The sequence below is a fragment of the Scyliorhinus torazame genome, chromosome 14 (genome assembly GCF_047496885.1).
Source record: "Scyliorhinus torazame isolate Kashiwa2021f chromosome 14, sScyTor2.1, whole genome shotgun sequence".
Classification (NCBI taxonomy): domain Eukaryota; kingdom Metazoa; phylum Chordata; class Chondrichthyes; order Carcharhiniformes; family Scyliorhinidae; genus Scyliorhinus; species Scyliorhinus torazame.
Genome location: NC_092720.1, coordinates 188242618 through 188263501, shown reverse-complemented (window position 1 = coordinate 188263501; position 20884 = coordinate 188242618). Strand labels below are relative to the sequence as shown.

General features: G+C 53.9%; 1 protein-coding gene, 1 non-coding gene and 1 pseudogene across 2 annotated transcripts in view; all 3 read right to left on the bottom strand.

Annotated features, from left to right (window-relative positions):
• Window positions 1–20884, bottom strand: part of LOC140389099 (uncharacterized) — a 165515-nt gene extending 144631 nt beyond the window's left edge. The window contains exon 1 of the mRNA XM_072473259.1: window positions 20708–20884. Coding sequence (XP_072329360.1) covers window positions 20708–20884 — 177 coding nt within the window. The remainder of the gene's footprint in view (window positions 1–20707) is intronic.
• LOC140390906 (U1 spliceosomal RNA) lies at window positions 3187–3342 on the bottom strand. The gene has a single exon (XR_011934950.1). It is a non-coding gene; the product is annotated as a U1 spliceosomal RNA (small nuclear RNA).
• LOC140390914 (U1 spliceosomal RNA) lies at window positions 10312–10450 on the bottom strand (annotated as a pseudogene).

Genomic DNA, 20884 nt, shown 5'->3' with positions numbered 1-20884 from the left:
ATGCCGGTGTGGAGTTTGCACATTCTCCCCACGTTTTCCTCCACAAGTCAAAAGGATGTGCAGGGTAGGTGGATTGGCCACGCTAAGTTGGCCCTTAATTGGAAAAAAAAAATGGATACTCTAAATTTAAAAAATGTATGAAAAAAAATCTACCCCCTTCATCACACATTTTGAACAACTGCACCGAAAATCTCCTTCTGTCAATGTCTTGTTTGACAATTCTCCTGCGCAGTCCCTCCTGAACTGTGATATAAATGCAAGTTGTGCTGTTGCTCTATTTTTAAAAAAAAAATCATTTATGGGATATGGGTGTCACTGGCGAGACCACCCCTTGAGAAGGTGGTGGTGGTGAGCTGTCTTCTTGAGCCGCTGCAGTCCCTGGGGCGTAGGTACACCCACTGCGCTGTTAGGGACGGAGTTCCAGAATTTTGACCCAGCGACAGTGAAGGAACGCCCAATACATTTCCAAGTCAGGGTGGTGAGTTCCTTGGAGGAAGACTTGCAAGGGATGATGTTCCCATGTAGCTGATGTCCTTGTACTTCTAGCTGTGGCCGACTCTTGGCTGCCTCTGAAATGGCCTAGATCCAGCCATTCAGTTCAAGGGTCATGTGCAACAAATCCTGGGCCTTGTCAGGTGACACCTGCATTCCTGGAAATATTACATTTTCAAAAATAACTAAATATGTGCAGGAGGGGGGATGGTGGTGGGTGTGTGTGTGTGTGTGTGTGTGTGGAAGCGAAGCCACAGTGGCATTTGAAACCAAATATAATATCAATACGATCCTTGCATGGATATCATTAGCTAAGGATAGGGTGCTGCACATCTTCACAATAAGTTGGAATTCTTAGCTGTGGAGTCTGGTCACTGCCGAGTTCTGTTTGATCACGTTTTCCAGTTCAAGCTGGATAAGGAATCGACCTAAAGCATTATCCTCCTGAGCAGATTGATGGACCGCAATTGTAATCAATGCCGGTACCTGCTTATGTGTGGGTGTTCCACACTCCTGCAGTAACTGTGGCTCCGCTTTCACCTTGGTGATGTACCCTAGAGTCAAAACGCATTACGTAGTAGACTCAAGGCTACCCATGCTAACGGAGGCAATCTTTAGACCCATTAACGGTCTGCGTTGGTCACTCGCCCAGTCATCTGAGGCAGTCCTGGCCCTTGGCTGCGTTTCTATTTACCTATGGTGGTCGCGGCCTCACAGTTACTGGGCTGAGGAAACCGCAAAGGTCCTCCGCCGGAGGGTAGTTCTGCTGAGTTGACATTGAAGGGGTGGGGGTGGGGGAGAAGGGGGTATGGTGTAAGTTGGTGGTTTGCCTGTCCTGTGTGGGTCTGTCTTTCCCCCTTCAGCACTGCTTCTCTGGGAGCTGGGTTGTGCTGGCTGTCACACTGCATTCTGCGCTTTAGTGTTGTGTGACCTGGACCCTTTGCTGTTTCCAGTGTTGCAGAGCTAGGGGTCTTCTCCTCCACCTCATTTGCATTTTGCCACTTCTTTTGCTGGTGTCACCGTTCTTGCCCTTCCTCATCCGTCAAGGAACAGCCCTGCAAGGTGAACATTTTCACAATACCTCAACGTTGCGAAGTGATGTTTTAAAGTCTAATCAGATAACTTGAGTCTACATGTTTATAATATCCCATCAGATAGCTGCCTTTATTATGTGAACACAGCAGTGAAACACCCACATCCTCTCCATGGTTTAAACAGACCCCTTAACTATAGCCAAAGTCATGGGAGAGAATGATAGACCAAGTTGGGAGAGAGTGGGAGGGACATAGAGGAACAGGGAACAGGGAGTGGTAGAAATGCAGAGTAACAGAGAGAAAGTGGGCAATAGAGTTAGAGGGCTGGATTTTTGCTGGCGAAGTGGGTGCCTTGCTTCAGGAAATTGGCACACCCTCCTGGGTCAGAAGTGCCGGTGAGATTCAAATTACGCAGTAGCGGGGAGTGGGTGTTGGGGGTTACAGGTGGGGTCCACTGTCTCCAGAAGCAGATCCGAGGCATTCACGGGGGCGGCCATATGCCCACCTCATTTCTATGGGGCTTTGTCCCAGTTGGTCTGTTGAATCTGAGGCCCACTAACCCTCAGCCCTCACTTCCCATCACCCCACTCACTTCCAACTCTCCATCTCCATGTCTCTCTTGCCCTCCATGCCAATTCATGTCCTGCACCCATCACGCTGGGCCCTTAAAGCCTCCACACCAATTCACTCAGTGTGCACCATGGGTAGACCTCAGGAGCCACATTGGGATGAAATAAACTAAAATTTAAAAATCGTACTAGAACCTTCACTACATTAAAAAAAATTTCATGTGAGCCATTCAAAGAATTTTAAATCTCCTCAAGTGGTTAATGCCTTTTCATAGCACCACATCAAAGGCAGCTAATCCTTTCATAAACTCCTGTGCTAATGAAGCTTCAAATCCCTTCTTCTTGATACGATTTCTTCCAGCTTTTCGAAGGTTCGCTGAAGCCAATTTTATGACCGTATATGTCACAGATCCAGTAAACAAGATCCATGTTTTGAGGCAAATCCCAGCAAATACTGATGTTTGGTCAAATCATAGAAACTGCAAACGTTTTATAGCCTGCGATTGGTCACACTTGTTGATCTATCACCCTGCCTCTGCCCTCTTCTAAGAACTTGGTCTTCACAGAAAGAAGTCTTACAACACCAGGTTAAAGTCCAATAGGTTTGTTTCAAATCATTAGCTTTCGGAGCACTGCTCAGGTAGGTTCCAGAAACATTTATATAGACAAAGTCAAAGATGCAAGACCATACATTGAATGCGACCTTTGGCAGGTAAGTAAGTCTTTACAGAGCCAGAGAGAGGGGGAACCCCAGGTTAAAGGGGTGTGAATTGTCTCAAGCCAGGACAGTTGGTCGGATTTAAATCTCTCTGGCTCTGTGAAGACTCAATTACCTGCAAATGCTCGCATTCAATAAATAAAAATAGCAGGAAAATAAATGCGTGGGTAAATGTTCCGAGGGGATTATTGTGGGAGGTGGAGAAGAAATATTTGTCTGCTGATAATCAAAGGAGTAAAAGTAATGTGAGCTAGGCAGCTGTTCGGAGGAAAGAGAAAGACAAATGCACGGGCAGGTTAATTATCGGTCAAATAATTCTTGCAGCTCTCAGTGAAAATTAAAGGGCTTGGTATTCTGCTTTTGATTCGTAAACCAGGGGAGAGCGCGAACGCAGTCCCCCACTACCACAAATTTTGCAGTCGAGTATCCCGCATTTGGGGACATCGCAGGCATCAGCACACCCGAAGTGCAATGGTCTAGCCTCGTCCTCGGCAAACCTTTTTTTTTAGTGTAGCCCTGGCGTCCGTCGGGGCATTCAGTGGGTGTGGGGGTTAAAGGCCGGTTTTCGCCTGGGTTGTTAATTTCTGGAGTTGGTCTGTGACCTTATTTTTAATGTCCGGCGTTTGGTGTCCATTGGTCATATTGCTGTTCCCATCCACCAGAGGTTGATGATCTCGGAGTGCTTTATTTCCTTCCCTGTCTGTGGTCTGGGGGGTCTGTGCATCCCGTTCTACATTGGTACTTTGCCTCTTTTTTTGAGGCCGATTCTTGTCTTGTTTTCCCTCACCGGAGGAGGTGTCGGCGCTAAGCCCGCTGGCTGAAAGGTGCCACTTTTTGCCATTCCCCATTGGAGGTTTCATCAGTTCATTTAAGAACATAAGAACTAGGAGCAGGAGTAGGCCATCTGGACCCTCGAGCCTGCTCCACCATTCAATGAGATCATGGCTGATCTTTTGTGGACTCAGCTCCACTTTCCGGCCTGAACACCATAACCCTTAATCCCTTTATTCTTCAAAAAACTATCTATCTTTATCTTAAATAAATATCGGTGACATTTTTTTCCTTTGGACCAACGACGAAGAATCACTGAAACGACTACACGATGACATTAATAAGTTCCATCCAACCATCAGACTCACCATGGACTACTCTCCAAAACCAGTTGCATTCTTGGACACACTCGTCTCCATCAAGGACGGTCACCTCAGCACTTCGCTTTACCTCAAACCCACGGATAACCTCATGATGCTCCACTTCTCCAGCTTCCACCCTAAACACATTAAAGAAGCCATCCCCTATGGACAAGCGCTCCGTATACACAGGATCTGCTCAGACGAGGAGGAGCGTAACAGCCATCTACAGACGTTGAAAGATGCCCTCGTACGAACGGGATATGGCACTCGACTCATCGATCGACAGTTCCAACGCGCCACAGCGAAAAACCGCACCGACCTCCTCAGAAGACAAACATGGGACACAACCGACAGAGTACCCTTCGTCGTCCAGTACTTCCCCGGAGCGGAGAAACTACGTCATCTTCTTCACAGCCTTCAACACGTCATTGATGACGATGAACATCTTGCCAAGGTCATCCCCACACCCCCACTACTTGCCTTCAAACAACCGCGCAACCTCAAACGAACCATTGTTTGCAGCAAACTACCCAGTCTTCAGAACAGTGACCACGACACCACACAACCCTGCCATGGCAATCTCTGCAAGACGTGCCAGATCATCGACATGGATACCACTATTACACGTGAGAACACCACCCACCAGGTACGCGGTACATACTCGTGCGACTCGGCCAACGTTGTCTACCTCATACGCTGCAGGAAAGGATGTCCCGAAGCGTGGTACATTGGTGAGACCATGCAGACGCTGCGACAACGAATGAATGGACATCGCGCAACAATCACCAGGCAGGAATGTTCCCTTCCAGTCGGGGAACACTTCAGCAGTCAAGGGCATTCAGCCTCTGATCTCCGGGTAAGCGTTCTCCAAGGCGGCCTTCAGGACGCGCGACAACGCAGAATCGCCGAGCAGAAACTTATAGCCAAGTTCCGCACACATGAGTGCGGCCTCAACCGGGACCTGGGATTCATGTTGCATTACATTCATCCCCCACCATCTGGCCTGCGAAATCCTACCAACTGTCCTGGCTTGATGCAATTCACACCTCTTTACCCTGGGGTCACCCCATCTCTGGATCTGTAAAGATTTAATCACCTGCTAATGGTCCCATTCCAAGCATTGTTTGGCATCTTTGAATTTGTCTTTGAATATGTGTTTCTGGAACATACCTCTTCATTCACCTGAGGAAGGAGCAGCGCTCCGAAAGCTAGTGACATCGAAACAAACCTGTTGGACTTTAACCTGGTGTTGTAAGACTTCTTACTGTGCTCACCCCAGTCCAACGCCGGCATCTCCACATCATGGCTACCATCGACACTGCAAACTGCCGGCTCAAAGTGGAGAGGATCTCCAGGAAGATCGCGCATATAGACACTGACATTAAGTTTCTACAAAGATGCAAGAAAGCAGACAAGATCCCGAAAGGGCTACAGATCACAAACCCACTCAAGTCGACCTACAACACAGACTACGCTGAGAGACTCTGCCGTCGCACCTCTCTCACACTCCTCAACCACCTCGTCCGCCAGCTCTACAGCAGACGACGCAACCTGGAAACCAAGATAGAGGCCATATTCTCAACTTGCGCTCAGGACGCAGCAGACCAGCTGCGGAACACCGCCAAACAGATGAGACAACAATACTATGCCACCTATATGCACACCAAGAACAGAAAGCTTGAGAAACTTGGCATCACCACCGGCAGCAACCAAACCACCCCCGGTGCCACAGTAGAAAACAATACAGGGAAATCTATTGTCAACTTGTCAGACTACACCCTTCAACCAGACGAAATCGAAGTCCTCAGCAGAGGGCTCAATTTCTGCACCACCACCAAAATGGACCCCATCAGTCTCGCGGCAGACACGGAGGAATTCATCAGGCGAATGAGGCTCCGGGAATTCTTCCACAGACCCCAAGAGGCCAACAGCGAACCCAAGCAGACTACCAATGAACCGGAACAGCAGACCGAGAGATCTGTGGTGTGGCAACCGAAGAGGAAAGAGTCGAATTGGACCCCTCCGGAAGGCCGCTGCCTTAGACTTGACATGTATGCTCAAGCCGTCAGGAGTCGCGTCAATGCCAGATTCATCAGTCGCATTCACAAGACAGCCCCGAATGTCACCCAAGCACAACGCAATGCCATCCGCACTCTCAAGACCAACCGCAGCATCGTCATCAAACCAGCAGACAAAGGAGGGGCCACTGTCGTACTGAACAGAACGGACTACTGCAAAGAAGTATACCGACAACTGAACAACCAAGAACACTACAGACAGTTACCCGCAGATCCGACCAAGGAACACATCCGCCAACTTAACAGACTGATCAAGACCTTGGATCCAGATCTTCAGAGCACCCTACGTGCTCTCATCCCACGTACTCCCCGCATTGGAGATCTCTACTGCCTCCCGAAAATACATAAGGCCAACACACCAGGCCGTCCTATCGTTTCAGGCAATGGGACCTCGTGTGAGAACCTTTCTGGCTACATCGAGGGCATCTTGAAACCCATCGTACAAGGTACGCCCAGCTTCTGTCGCGACACGACGGACTTCCTACAGAAACTCAGCACCCATGGACCAGTTGAACCAGGAACATTCCTCGTCACAATGGACGTCTCGGCACTCTACACCAGCATCCCCCATGACGACGGCATTGCTGCAACAGCCTCAGTACTCAACACCGACAACTGCCAATCTCCAGACGCAATTCTGCAACTCATCCGCTTCATTCTGGATCACAACGTCTTCACCTTCGACAACAAGTTCTTCCTCCAGACGCACGGAACAGCCATGGGGACCAAATTCGCACTCCAATACGCCAACATCTTCATGCACAAGTTTGAACAGGACCTACTCACCGCACAGGACCTTCAACCGACGTTATACACCAGATACATCGATGACATTTTTTTCCTTTGGACCCACGGCGAAGAATCACTGAAACGACTACACGATGACATTAATAAGTTCCATCCAACCATCAGACTCACCATGGACTACTCTCCAAAATCAGTTGCATTCTTGGACACACTCGTCTCCATCAAGGACGGTCACCTCAGCACTTCGCTTTACCGCAAACCCACGGATAACCTCATGATGCTCCACTTCTCCAGCTTCCAACCTAAACACATTAAAGAAGCCATCCCCTATGGACAAGCGCTCCGTATACACAGGATCTGCTCAGACGAGGAGGAGCGTAACAGCCATCTACAGACGTTGAAAGATGCCCTCGTACGAACGGGATATGGCACTCGACTCACCGATCGACAGTTCCAACGCGCCACAGCGGAAAACCGCACCGACCTCCTCAGAAGACAAACATGGGACACATCCGACAGAATACCCTTCGTCGTCCAGTACTTCCCCGGAGCGGAGAAACTACGTCATCTTCTTCACAGCCTTCAACACGTCATTGATGACGATGAACATCTTGCCAAGGTCATCCCCACACCCCCACTACTTGCCTTCAAACAACCGCGCAACCTCAAACGAACCATTGTTTGCAGCAAACTACCCAGTCTTCAGAACAGTGACCACGACACCACACAACCCTGCCATGGCAATCTCTGCAAGACGTGCCAGATCATCGACATGGATACCACTATTACACGTGAGAACACCACCCACCAGGTACGCGGTACATACTCGTGCGACTCGGCCAACATTGTCTACCTCATACGCTGCAGGAAAGGATGTCCCGAAGCGTGGTACATTGGCGAGACCATGCAGACGCTGCGACAACGAATGAACGGACATCGCGCAACAATCACCAGGCAGGAATGTTCCCTTCCAGTCGGGGAACACTTCAGCAGTCAAGGGCATTCAGCCTCTGATCTCCGGGTAAGCGTTCTCCAAAGCGGCCTTCAGGACGCGCGACAACGCAGAATCGCCGAGAAGAAACTTATAGCCAAGTTCCGCACACATGAGTGCGGCCTCAACCGGGACCTGGGATTCATGTCGCATTACATTCATCCCCCACCATCTGGCCTGCGAAATCCTACCAACTGTCCTGGCTTGATGCAATTCACACCTCTTTACCCTGCGGTCACCCCATCTCTGGATCTGTAAAGATTTAATCACCTGCTAATGCTCGTATTCCTAGCATTGTTTGGCATCTTTGAATTTGTCCATACATGTGTTTCTGGAACACACCTCTTCATTCACCTGAGGAAGGAGCAGCGCTCCGAAAGCTAGTGACATCGAAACAAACCTGTTGGACTTTAACCTGGTGTTGTAAGACTTCTTACTGTGCTCACCGCAGTCCAACGCCGGCATCTCCACATCATATCTTAAAAACAGTTAATGAAGGAGCCTCTACTGCTTCACTGGGCAAGGAATTCCATAGATTCACAGCCCTTTGGGTGAAGAAGTTCCTCCTAAACTCAGTCCTAAATCTACTTCCCCTTATTTTGAGGCTATGCCCCCTAGTTCTGCTTTCACCCGCCAGTGGAAACAACCTGCCCGCATCTATCCTATTTATTCCCTTCATAATTTTATATGTTTCTATAAGATCCCCCCTCATCCTTCTAAATTCCAACGAGTGCAGTCCCAGTCTACTCAACCTCTCCTCATAATCCAACCCCTTCAGCTCTGGGATTAACCTAGTGAATCTCCTCTGCACATCCTCCAGTGCCAGTACGTCCTTTCTCAAGTAAGGAGACCAAAACTGAACACAATATCCAGGTGTGGCCTCACTAACACCTTATACAATTACAGCAGAACCTCCCTAGCCTTAAACTCCATCCCTCTAGCAATGAAGGACAAAACTCCATTTGCCTTCTTAATCACCTGTTGCATCTGTAAACCAACTTTTTGCGACCCATTCACTCGCACACCCAGGTCTCTCTGCACAGCAGCATGTTTTAATATTTGATCATTTAAATAATCATCCCTTTTGCTGTTGTTCCTACCAAAATGGATTTGCTTGTTTCCTCTTTCGCTTGTCCCTGTTCACCGTTTCCCAGGACTCTTGATTCGTCGTTCCAGCCTCTTCCATTGAGTCTTCCTCGTCAGATGAGGTTGGGGTTGAGTTGTCAGTTTGAGCTGGGGCCTCCACTTTTTGTTGAGGGCCCTTCTGTTCATTTTCAGCATTCTGTGCTGTGGTGTCTTTGTCGATGGAGGGTGCATGAACCTCCTCTGTGGTCGCCTTTTTGAGTCCGCCGCTGATGATTTGTGCGGACATTGCCCCGCATTTTGGGCAGGCCCTGTAAAGATGGCCGGCCTCCCCACACAGGTTGCAGCACTTGTCTTCCTTGCAGTCCTTTGTCATGTGTCCCTCCTGCCTGCAGTTTTTGCAGAAGGTGACATTGCAGTTGGCGGCAACATGCCCCGTTTTTCCACAGGTGCAGCATACTCGTGGCTGTCCCACGTAGTAGAGATAGCCACAATTTCCTCCAATGGCGAAACTGGAGGGGGGATGCAGGATGGTTCCGTCGCCGTCTGTTCTCAGAGTCACCTTGATCTGGTGCTCACTTGTCCAGATGCCAAAGGTGTCCTTCAGTTGCACGCTGTTACTTTTCAGCTCGTTGTACCTGGCGAGGAACGTGAGCACATTAGACACGGGGATGTGGGGATTGTACGTGTGCAGTGTAATAACCCGGTTTTGCTGCGACGGTATCGTAAACAGAGGCTCCGCAGTCAGGATAGACAGGGGACTCTGGTTACCTTTTTCTTTGAACACGTTCAAGAATTTGATGCAAGCTGCGACACTCTTGAAGGTGACATCAAAATATCCATTGTTGGGGAAGTCTTGCAAGCAGAAGTTATCTGTTGCTTGAAACCCGCAGCACTCGAGCTGCACCCGCTTCATGAAGAAATTGCGGTCCACAGGTGACTCCCCTTCCGACTTCTTCACTGTGACTCGGACAGTGTTTCGCACTCCCCAGCCTGGTGGTCGGGATGCAGTTGCAGCCATAGCTCACACGTTGAGTCTAAACTGTATCAGCGTTAGGCCTAAACCAGAGGCTTAGACCAGCATGTAGATCCACCAATAGCAGCAGAGCTCTAAACGTTTCCTCTTGGACGACTTTAATCCCTCCGTGTTCTCCAATCCATGATCGACATCGAAATCCTCAGCTTCCTTTGAACAAATATACACTTGATCTTAACCAAATTGGCTCCCGAGGCCAGTTCAAACTGGTCGCATGCATTCAAGAGCCTGCGTACAGACGCGGGATCCGAGCAGAAGACGGCGACGTTGTCCATGTACAGGGAGGCCTTAACTTGCAAGCCTCCGCTGCCTGGGATCGGCACTCCTCTTATACCCGGATCCTTCCTGATGGACTCGGCAAAAGGTTCTATGCAGCACACAAACAGAGCAGAGGAGAGACGGCATTATATTCTGTTTTTGCATAGTATATCAGGGGAGAGTGCGAACGCAGTCCCCCACTACCACAAATTTAGCAGTTGAGTATCCCGCATTTGGGGACATCGCAGGCATCAGCACACCCGAAGCGCAATGGGCTAGCCTCGTCCTGGGCGAACCTTCAAAAAAAATTTTTTTTCAAAAAATATACTTTATTCATAAAATCTATCATAAACATTACAGAACATTTCGAATTGTCTTGACTGTACATTTCCATCAGAGTTGCACATTCCCTCGACTTTCTTCCATTCAATTTTGATAACGTTAAACACATATCGCTCTTTACGTTACAATTCCTTCTTAAACATTTACATTGTCATGTTTCTTTTATACATTGGAGTGTGAATGACCCAGACCGAGGGGGGCTTACACTGTTACACGCCCCTCGGTGTACATTTGCTGGAAGGACCTTACACAGTGGTCTTTCCCCATTGCGCCTTGGCGGCAGCTGCCCCAAGCTTGAGTGCGTCCCTCAGCACGTAGTCCTGGACCTTGGAATGTGCCAGTCTGCAACACTCGGTCGAGGACAGCTCTTTGCACTGGAAGATCGGCAAGTTTCGGGCAGACCAAAGAGAGTCTTTCACCAAGTTGATGACCTTCCAGCAGCAGTTGACGTTTGTCTCGGTGTGTGTCCCTGGAAACAGTCCGTAGAGCACAGGGTCCAGTGTCACAGAGCTGCTCGGGATGAACCTTGACAAATACCACTCCATCACTCTCCAGACTTTCTTTGCAAAGGCACATTCCACAAGGAGGTGGGTGACCATCTCATTTCCCCCACAGCCACTCCGAGGGCAGCGTGCAACGGCGCTGAGCCTTCGGGTGTACATGAAGAATCTGACGGGGAGGGCCCTTCTCACCACCAGCCAAGCTAGGTCTTGGTGCTTGTTTGTAAGTTCTGGTGATGAGACGTGCTGCCAGATGACTCTGACAGTATGCTCAGGGAACCATCCAACGTCCTCCACAGTCTGCTTTTCCCTGAGGGCCTCGAGGACATTACGTGCTGACCACTGCTTCATTGCCTTGTGGTCAAAGGTGTTTTCTTCAAAACCTTTTCCACGAGGGACAGGTGGTACGGCACGGTCCAACTACTTGGAGCGTTCCGCGGCAATGAGGCCAGGCCCATCCTTCGTAACACCGGGGACAAGTAGAACCTCAGTATGTAGTGACACTTGGTGTTTGCATACCGGGGGTCCACACACAGCTTGATGCAGCTGCACACAAAGGTGGCCATCAGGATGAGGGAGACGTTGGGTACGTTTTTCCCTCCCTTATCCAGAGGTTTGTACATGGTGTCCCTTCGGACACGGTCCATCTTGGATCTCCAGATGAATTTGAAGATGGCCCGGGTGACTGCTGCGGCGTAGGGTCGGGTTATGGGCCAGACCTGCGCTACGTGCAGTAGCACCTCACTCCTGATGACCAGGGTTTTGCCCGCCGTGGAGAGGGAGCGTGCTCCCACCAGCCCAGTTTCTGTCTTACCTTGGCGATGCGCTCCTCCCAGTTTTTGGTGCATGCCCCAGCCGCTCCGAACCATATCCCCAGCATCTTCAGGTAATCTGACCTGACAGTGAAGGGGACAAAGGACCGGTCGGCCCAGTTCCCAAAGAACATGGCCTCGCTCTTGCCACGGTTTACCTTGGCTCCCGAGGCCAGTTCAAACTGGTCGCAGGCAGTCAAGAGCCTGCGTACAGACGCGGGATCCGAGCAGTTGACGGCGACGTCATCCGTGTCCAGGGAGGCCTTAACTTGCACGCCTCCACTGCCTGGGATCGTCATTCCTCTTATACCCGGATCCTTCCTGATGGACTCGGCAAAATGTTGTATGCAGCACAGAAACAGGGCCAAGGAGAGAGGGCAGCCCTGCCTGACTCCAGATTTGATCTGGAACCTTTCTGATTCCCCCCCATTGATTGAGACTGCGCTATAGATGTTTGTGTAGAGCAGTTTGATCCAATTTCGAATTCCCTCCCCAAACCCCATTTTGGAGAGCACATCCATCATGTAGGTGTGCGATATTCTGTCATAAGCCTTTTCCTGGTCAAGGTTGATGAGGCAGGTGTCCACCTTCCTGTCCTGCACGTGACCTGGGGTCACGCCGTCGCCGTTCACCGCTGGTCAATAAATTTGTCAGCCAGTCGTGCTGGCTGACGATGTGGAGGAAGGAGGTGAGTGGCCGGCCTTACCGTAGGCAGCAGGAAGTGGCGTCCACGGCCAGTGCTGGGGGGGCGATGGGCGGGTTCTCGGAGAAGGATGCCGCCATGCCCGGGGAGGGGGGGGAGGAGTGGGGAAAGGAGGAGGGGGTGGAGGAAGGAGTGGGGAAAGGAGGAGGGGGTGTGGAAAGGAGGAGGAAGGAGTGGGGAAAGGAGGAGGGGTGGGGAAAGAGGGAGGGCGTGGGGAAAGGAGGAGGGGTGGGGAATGGAGGAGGGGGTGGAGGAAGGAGGAGGGGGTGGGGAAAATGATGCCGCCATGCTGTGGGGGAGAGGGCGGGCAAGGTTACCCGCGGGAGCGACATGCCACCCGGCCTGCCATGGCACGTTGGTTTCAAAGGCACGCTTCCATTGCAGGTCATGGTGATTGGATGAGGCCAGTGGCGTCGCAATGAGGAGAGACGGGGTTAAGTGGGCGGTGGATGGATACTGTGGGCAGGGCGAAGGTTGCATGCGTGTCTGCAGCGAAACCAGGCAGCCGGGGCACCCATATATCCCATGGGCCCTGGCTGTTGAGGTGTCAAAGCGTCATCGTTAAACATGTTGTTGCCTCTCCTTCCCAACCCCCCCACCCGTGTAGATCGTCATGTTTGCGCACCAGCCAGCTATGTTTGCCGCCGTGGCGGGAGCGGATGCCCTGCAGGTAGCCATTCGGCGCCGCCTACGCAGGCGGCTCAGAGCAGCTGCTGGAGCGGCGGCTGCAGCAGAGGGACTGGCTGCAGAGGTCCCCGTGCCAGCCGCTCATGCTGCAGGCCCTCCCGCCCACAGGTGCATGAGGAGGCGGAGGGTGACAATGACCACCACATTGTCGGGCATGCAGAGGTCGAGGATTCGGATCCTGATGGGGCGCAGGGGGGAGGAGCAGGTGGTGGTGCCAGGGCGCTGGAGGCGCCCCATGTGGCCTCAGGTGTACCGGGACTGCATGAAGGGGGAAGACTCCGATTGAGTCGGGAGACCATGGCACATATATGCCACCTCATGCGCACCTGGCACCACGTGGAACGGGGGGAGGACATGCTATCCCGGTGACCGTCAAGGTCACGGTTGCCCTCAATTTCTTCGCCACGGGGTCCTTCCAGGGGCCGAGTGGGGACCTGTCTGGAATCTCGCAGGCATCGGTGCACCGGTGCATCCGGGCCGTCACCGACGCCCTGTATGACATCGCCGACAGACACATAAATTTTCCGGAGGACCACGCACACCAGGCTGACCAGGCAGCGGGAGTCGCCTCAGTGGCTGGGTTGCCGATGGTCCAGGGGGTGATTGATTGGGTGCACGTTTTCCTGAACAGGAATGGGAACTACTCGATGAACATTCAGGTGGTCTGCGACCATCGCATGGAGATAATGCACGTGTGCGCCCAATACCCTGGCAGCGTGCTTGATGCTTTCATACTGGCTCAATCTTTCCTCCCCGCTATTTTCGAGGGACCACCCCCCCCCCCCCCCCACCCCCCCGGCTGATGGGCTGGTTGTTGGGTGATAGGGGATACCTGTTGCGGTTGTGGCTGATGACGCCTATACGGAGGCCACAGACCAACGCGGAGACCCGCTAAAATGAAGCCCATGCAGCAACCAGGGCTGTTGTGGAGAGGTGCTTTGGCCTCCTGAAGATGAGATTCTGGTGCCTGGACCGCTCTGGAGTGGCCATGCAGTACCATCCTGACAGGGTCGGGCGCACAGTTGTGGTCTGCTGCGTCTTGCACAACATTGCCCAGCAGAGGGGCGATGTCCTGGAGGAGGATGCACAGGGGGAGCCCGATCAGGGCGACGCCTCTGCACATGAGGAGTAGGAGGAGGAGAATGACCTGGGGGTGGGATATGGACGTCAGGCTGCCCGACGACACCGGCTAGGAGAGCGAGAACGCGGGCCTTTGATCGCCGCATGTTTCAATAAATAGGGGGAGGGCATCGCTGAGCAGGGCACTTGCGCCACGGATCGCGCACAACCGCACCACCCAGCACCCTCCACTTCCCGCACCATTGCACAACCCTAGAACCCACACCACCACTTTCACAGCACCTTAGACCTGCGGCACATCATGAATGTTTTAACACAGTTGCTTGTGTCAGCGGGTGTGAGCAGTGCCATGGTGAATGATGACATCCCGCTTTGCGATGAGCTTTGCGTTCCGGATCGCTAGACAATATCTGACTCATGGCCATATCTGAACCCTCCACCTCGGTGGTCCCTGTATGCGTCACGGACAATCCACCGCATGGCCATGTGGGGCAGCTGGCGTTGGTGTGCCGAGGGCGACGGGGTGTTGGTGGGGGGGAAACACCCGGCCTCACCGTTGTACAGAACTTCGACTCCCAGTGTCACTCGGTTCCCCCTCACAACCCCTCAGACATAGCACAGAGGCATCTAGGTTTGGTGTAACAGTGACTTTAATCGTGACATTCACATCCAAGTGCCCTAGCCCCTACAACTAAGCTGTGCCCTGCACCCATGCCAACTTAATACGTGTCTAACTTCTTGGCCTTACGGGCCCTACCACTACGTCCTGGTGTTTCCCCAGACGATACAGCAGGAGTGGAGGTGGACTGCTGAGACTCCTGCCCTGCGACGTTGGTCCCCGTCGGCGCGCGTTTCCTGGGGCATCCTGTTTTGAATGGGCCAGGCTGCTCGGCGGGCGTGCTGGATGGCTTGGTGCCACCCTGCTCTGCCCACTGCCCACCAGATGCACCAGGGACGGAACATGGGGAGTCCGAGGATCCGCGGTGTTCCGGGATCTCCCTTGCAGGGGTCACCGGGACAGGCACCAGAACCTCCTCCTCGCTCGGGGAGCCCGGTGGCCACCGGGCCTCACTATGGGACGGTGGTGCGCGCGGAGACAGGTGCCGTGGCGCCACCGACACCTGTCGCTGCCAGTCCTGGAGACCCGCTGTGGAATCGACCCTGTCAGGGACTGCGAAACCTCATGCTGGGATTCTGCGACGCCATCCAGCACGTGGGCAAGGCTGCCAGTGTTCTCAGCAATGGCCTGCTGGGGCAGGGCCAGACCCCGGAGCGCGGCGGCACTGTCCAGCTGGCTCTGGTGCATGGCTGCCTACGAGCTGGCAGCCCTGTCCTGGGCCACGGATGGCGCATGCACATCAAGCCCCACGCCTTGCAGAACCTGACCCATGGCCGAAAACTTTGCCCCCATTGCCTCCACCACGGACGCCACCCGTGCAGTGTCGGTCTGCGTGGCAGCCATGAGCGGCACCACTCCTGGACGCAGCTGGACTCCTCCAACTGCATCTGAAGATGCTGGAAGACGGCCATCATCCCGTTGTCCACCCCCTGGGCTTCCAAATGCATCAGGTCTGTGGGTGGATCTAGTAAGTCCAGGAACCTGGGAACCGTCTGGGCGGCAGCTGGGTGCTGGGCCTGGCCTGCCCTCCGACCGTCCAGCCTCTCGGCTGCTCCGACCTCCACCTGCTGTACCGGTTCGGCTCTGTGGGGCGCACCAGTCAGTGACCCCGATGCCTCATCACTTATGTGTCCAACCGAGGTGAGTGTATCTGTGATGGTGGATGTTGTGGGTGACAGCAGTGCCGCAAACCTGAGCTCACTGTCCCCAGGTCTGGGGTCTCCTGTGTCGATCCTTGGCTGATGCAACTAGTCCGCGGCCCATGTTAGGTGCCGTGTCCGGTGTGGCGACTGTCTGGCTGTCCTCTCTGTGTCACTGTCCAGAGTCCCCGTCACTGTTCTGGCTCACAGCCCTCTCCTCGTCCGACTCACAGCCATCAGTGTCCTGACTGTCCGTCCTGTGTTCGTCCGTGTCGTGTCTGTCCGTCCTCTGTGCGTCCCTCTCCAGTGCCCCGGCCTCAGAGGAGGTCCCTCCTGTCCGTCTTCCTTCTGCCCTCTGCCGTGCGTCCGTGGGGGCAGATGAGCTTGCAGCTGGACGGCGGGGGCTTGTCTGAGACGTCCCTGGACGATCGGCTCATCGCCCTGGGGAAGGCAATGAGGCATGTATCGCTAGACATGCGGAGTCGGGTGTGAGGGGGTGGAGGGGGCAGTGTGAGGGGGTGGACTATCAGGGAGGGGTTGGGGGTGGAGGGGTATGTGTCACGGGGTGGGTTGAAAGGGGGGGCTTGGGGGCAGTGTTAGGGGGTGCAGTGTGGGGGGGAGGAGGTGACGGGCTGAGGGGGTGTCGCCGAACAGGGGAGTCTCACTTGGTCCTGCGCCTCCGATCTGGCATGGCGCTACCTCCCGAGTGGCGGCTCCCCCAGCGAGGACAAGAGCCCTCTGCTCATGGTGAGGGGGTGCAGCACAGATGATCCCCCTCCGGTTCTTGTACGCTCACGTTGGTTGTGAGCAGTCTTGTCCAGCGGGGGGGGCGGGGGAGGGGGGAGTTAGGCAGTCAGCATCAAGATGCAGAGATCTTGGCAACATTATGGCTGGGTGGGGGACACTGGGCACCATGGCAGCTTTCAAGGAGGGTGTGTTGCCAATCTGGGTCGGGTACAACGTGGTGTCCCCAATCCCCCGCCCCTCCTGCGTGGGCAGGGAGCGGGGGTCCCGTGCGACGTGGAGGGGGGGACGGAGGGGTGGGGTGTGGCCCGGGGGTACCCTCGGGGTACTTACCCTGGCAGCCCTCGTGAGGTTGTGGAGCCTCTTTCTGCACTGGTCTCCAGAGTGGGGAGGTGTGCCCACAGTGCTAACCGCGGTGCCCACCTCACGCCAGCCGCGATTCACAGTGCCGGATGGTTGCGGGTGCCCATGTCTTGCGCACAAGATGGACGCAGTGTCCAGCAGCGTCTCAAGATCACTGTCCCGGTACCTGGGAGCGGCACGGCGGTGCTCAGCCATCTCGATCCTTCGGGTCCTGTGCACGGATCGCGCACTTTAAATAACGTGGCGCGGCATCAACCGGGAGCCGCCCGATGACGCCGCTGCTCTGGCGCCACGTCCATGTTTCTCACGGCCCCGCTGTTGGCCCCTTTTCGGGGCCTGAATCGATCGTGCCCGCGGCTGCTTCGCGCCGTCGTGAAACGTGACGGCGTTCACGACGGCACAGACACTCTGCCTCAATATCGGAGAATCCCGCCCCTTATGTTGCACCTCCCCCCTCGCACTATCCCCCGCCAAATGTTCGACATTCTCAGCGCCATTGCCAAAGGCTCTATGGCCAGGGCAAACAGGAGTCGGGAGAGTGGACATCCCTGTCTCATCCCCGACGCAGATGAAAATATTCCGATCAAATCCGGTTTGTCCTTAAATTTGCCACAAGTGCCTGATATAGCAAACGGACCCAATCCACAAATCCCTGCCCAAACCCAAACCTTCTCGGAACATCTCACAAGTACTTCCACCCGATCGAAGGTTTTTCTGCATCCATGGCCACCACCACCTCGACCTCCCGCCCCTCCACAGGCATCATCATTATTACATTCAGCAACTGCCTAATGTTGGACGTCAGGTGTCGTCCCTTAACAAATCCCGCCTGGTCGCCCCCTATTGCTGAATCCCCCCCCCCCCCATGCTTCGTGCAAACAGTCAAAACAAAGGCAAGAAGTTAAAACAAACAAACAAACAATCCCTCCCAAGGTCCGAACACAGAGATCCACCCCTCCTCCCTTACCAAAACATGCCCTATTGCCCCCGGAACACAATCCTCTATGCGTGTGGCCAAGATCTTTGCCAGCAATTGTGCATCTACATTTAACAGTGAGATTGGCCTAAACGAGCCACAGCTCTCCGGATCCTTATTCCGCTTCAAAATAAGGGCAATCGATGCCTGCCATAACATTGGGGGGAGCACTCCCAGCTCCTTTGACTCGGTGAAAGCCTTTACCAGAAGTGGCCCAACAGCTCGGAACTCCACCGGGTATTGTCCGGTCCCGGGGCTTTACACGATTGCATCGCCCCCAACCCGTCTATACCCCCCCCCCCCAAGCCCAATTGGGGTTCCCAAATCCTCCACCAACTCCTCATCTATCCTCAGAAACTCCCCCCCCCCCCCCCAGAAATCGCTTCCTACCCTCCTCCCCGGCTGGGGGTTCCGATTTATACAATTTACGATAAAATTCCCGAAATACATCATTTACCCCCGCCGGATCCAAAACCACCTTCCCGCCTGTATCTCTCACTTTCCCAATCTCTCTCGCCGTCTCCTGCTTCCTCAGCTGGTGCGCCAGCATCCTGCTGGCTTTCCCCCCATATTCATACACCGCCCCCTTTACCCTCAGCTGTCCCTCTGCCTTGGCTGTGCACAGGAGTCCAGATTCTAGCTGCAGTCTCTGACGCTCCTTCAAAAGCCCGTCATCCGGAGAATCCGCGTACCTCCTGTCCACCTGTAAAATTTCGCCTACCGGTCTGTCCAACACCACCCGCTCAGCCTTCTCCTTGTGGGCCTGAATTGAGATGAATTCTCCCCTGATAACCACCTTCAGTACGTCCCAACCCACCCCTGCCGAAACCTCACCCGTGTCATTGATCCCTATATATCCCCGAATGGCCTCCCTCACCCGCTCACACACCTCCTCCTCCGCTAACAGCCCCACATCCAACCTCCATTGCGGGCACTGGGCTTTTCCCTTGCTAACCTGCAGGTCCACCCAGTGCGGGGTGTGGTCTGACACCACCATTGCTGAATATTCAGCATCTACCACCTCAGCCTGCAGCGTTTCGTCCGACACAAAGATGTCTAGCCGGGAATACACCTAATGCACATGGGAGTAGAATGAAAACTCCTTGCTCCTGAATCTCCACGGATCGACCCCCCCCCCCCAATGCGGTCCACGAACTCCCGTAGCTCCTTTACCAAAGCTGATACCTTCCCAGACCTAGAACTACACCGGCCCAACCTTGGATCGAGACCGCATTGAAATCTCCCCCATAATCAGTCGATATGAGTCCAGGTTGGGGATCTTCCCCAGCACCCGTCTAACAAACTCAATGTCATCCCAGTTTGGGGCATATATATTTACCAACACCACGGCCATTCCCTCCAGCTTCCCACTAACCGTAACCTATCTACCCCCCGGGTCCGCTTATATATTCCCCACCTCAAATGCCAGCCGCTTATTAACCAAGATCGCCACCCCCCTCATTTTAAAGTCTAGCCCCGAATGGAACACCTGTCCAACCCAGCCCTTCCTGAACCTAATCTGATCCCCCACCTCCAGATGTGTCTCCTGCAGCATAGCCACGTCCGCCTTCAGTAGCCTCAAGCGCGTGAACACACGGGCCCTTTTGACTGGCCCATCAAGTCCCCGAACGTTCCACGTGACCAGCCTGGTTGGGGGGGGGGCCCTTCCCTGCCGATCAACCATAACCTCTCCAAGGCCAGTCTGCGGCCCATGTCCCGCATCTCCCCTGGCGCGCCCTCGGGCAACCACCGTCATCAACCCTCCTCCTCCTCCGCTTTGAAAGTCCCCTCCCCATCAGCAGTATTATCCCCCCCCACCACCCAACCCCCCCCCCCCCCCCCACCCCACTCCCCCCCCCCATCCCCCTCCCCACATCGATCTTCAGCTGACCCCCCACTTTGCTTCTGTGAACTAGCCCGCCCAGCTAGCCTGGCAGCTCCCGGCCATGGCCTAGCATCCTACCCCTCACTGATTCCCCTCCCACCGTGCTTCGTGTAAACAGTCAAAACAAAAGAAAGGCAAGAAGTAAAAACGAACAAACAATCTCTGCCAATGTCCGAACACAGAGGCCCACCCTTATTGCCTGACCAAAGCATTGCGAACCGACCTAACCCCCAACAGAACCGAAGAGCGGCAAAAGAGAACGAAAGAAATCCAAACAACATCAACCCAAAGTTTTTCCTCACATAGTTCAGATCTCCTAATTCAAAGCTCAAGGTCCTCCTTCTCCTGCCAGTCCATTCTCCTTCATAAAGTCCACTGTTTCCTCCGCCGAGCCAAAGTACAACTTACAGTACAAAATACAAAGTACAGTAGTCCGAACTTTACGTCCTTCTTGTACAGGGCTGACTTGACCTTATTAAATCTCGCTCTACTCTTCGCGACCTCTGTTCCCAGGTCTTGGTACATGCGAATCTCGTTGCCTTCCCAGGTGCACCGCCTCGTCTGCCTGGCCCACCTCATGATGCATTCCTTGTCCAGGAATTGATGCAATCGTACCACCATCGCCCTTGGCGCCACCCCCCCCCCCCCCCCCCCCCCCCGGGCTTGCGCATCAGTGCGCTGTAGGCCCGGTCCACCTCCAACGGCCGGTCAAATGCACCTTCCCCAAGCAGCTTCTCCAGCCTCTTCTCAATATACGCCCCGCATCCGATCCTTCGATTGCCTCCGGCAGACCCAGGATCCGGACGTTCTGCCTCCGAGAACGGTTCTCCAGGTCCACCATTTTCTCCATCAGTCGATTCTGCTCGTCACGCATCATCCCAGTCTCTGCTGCCAT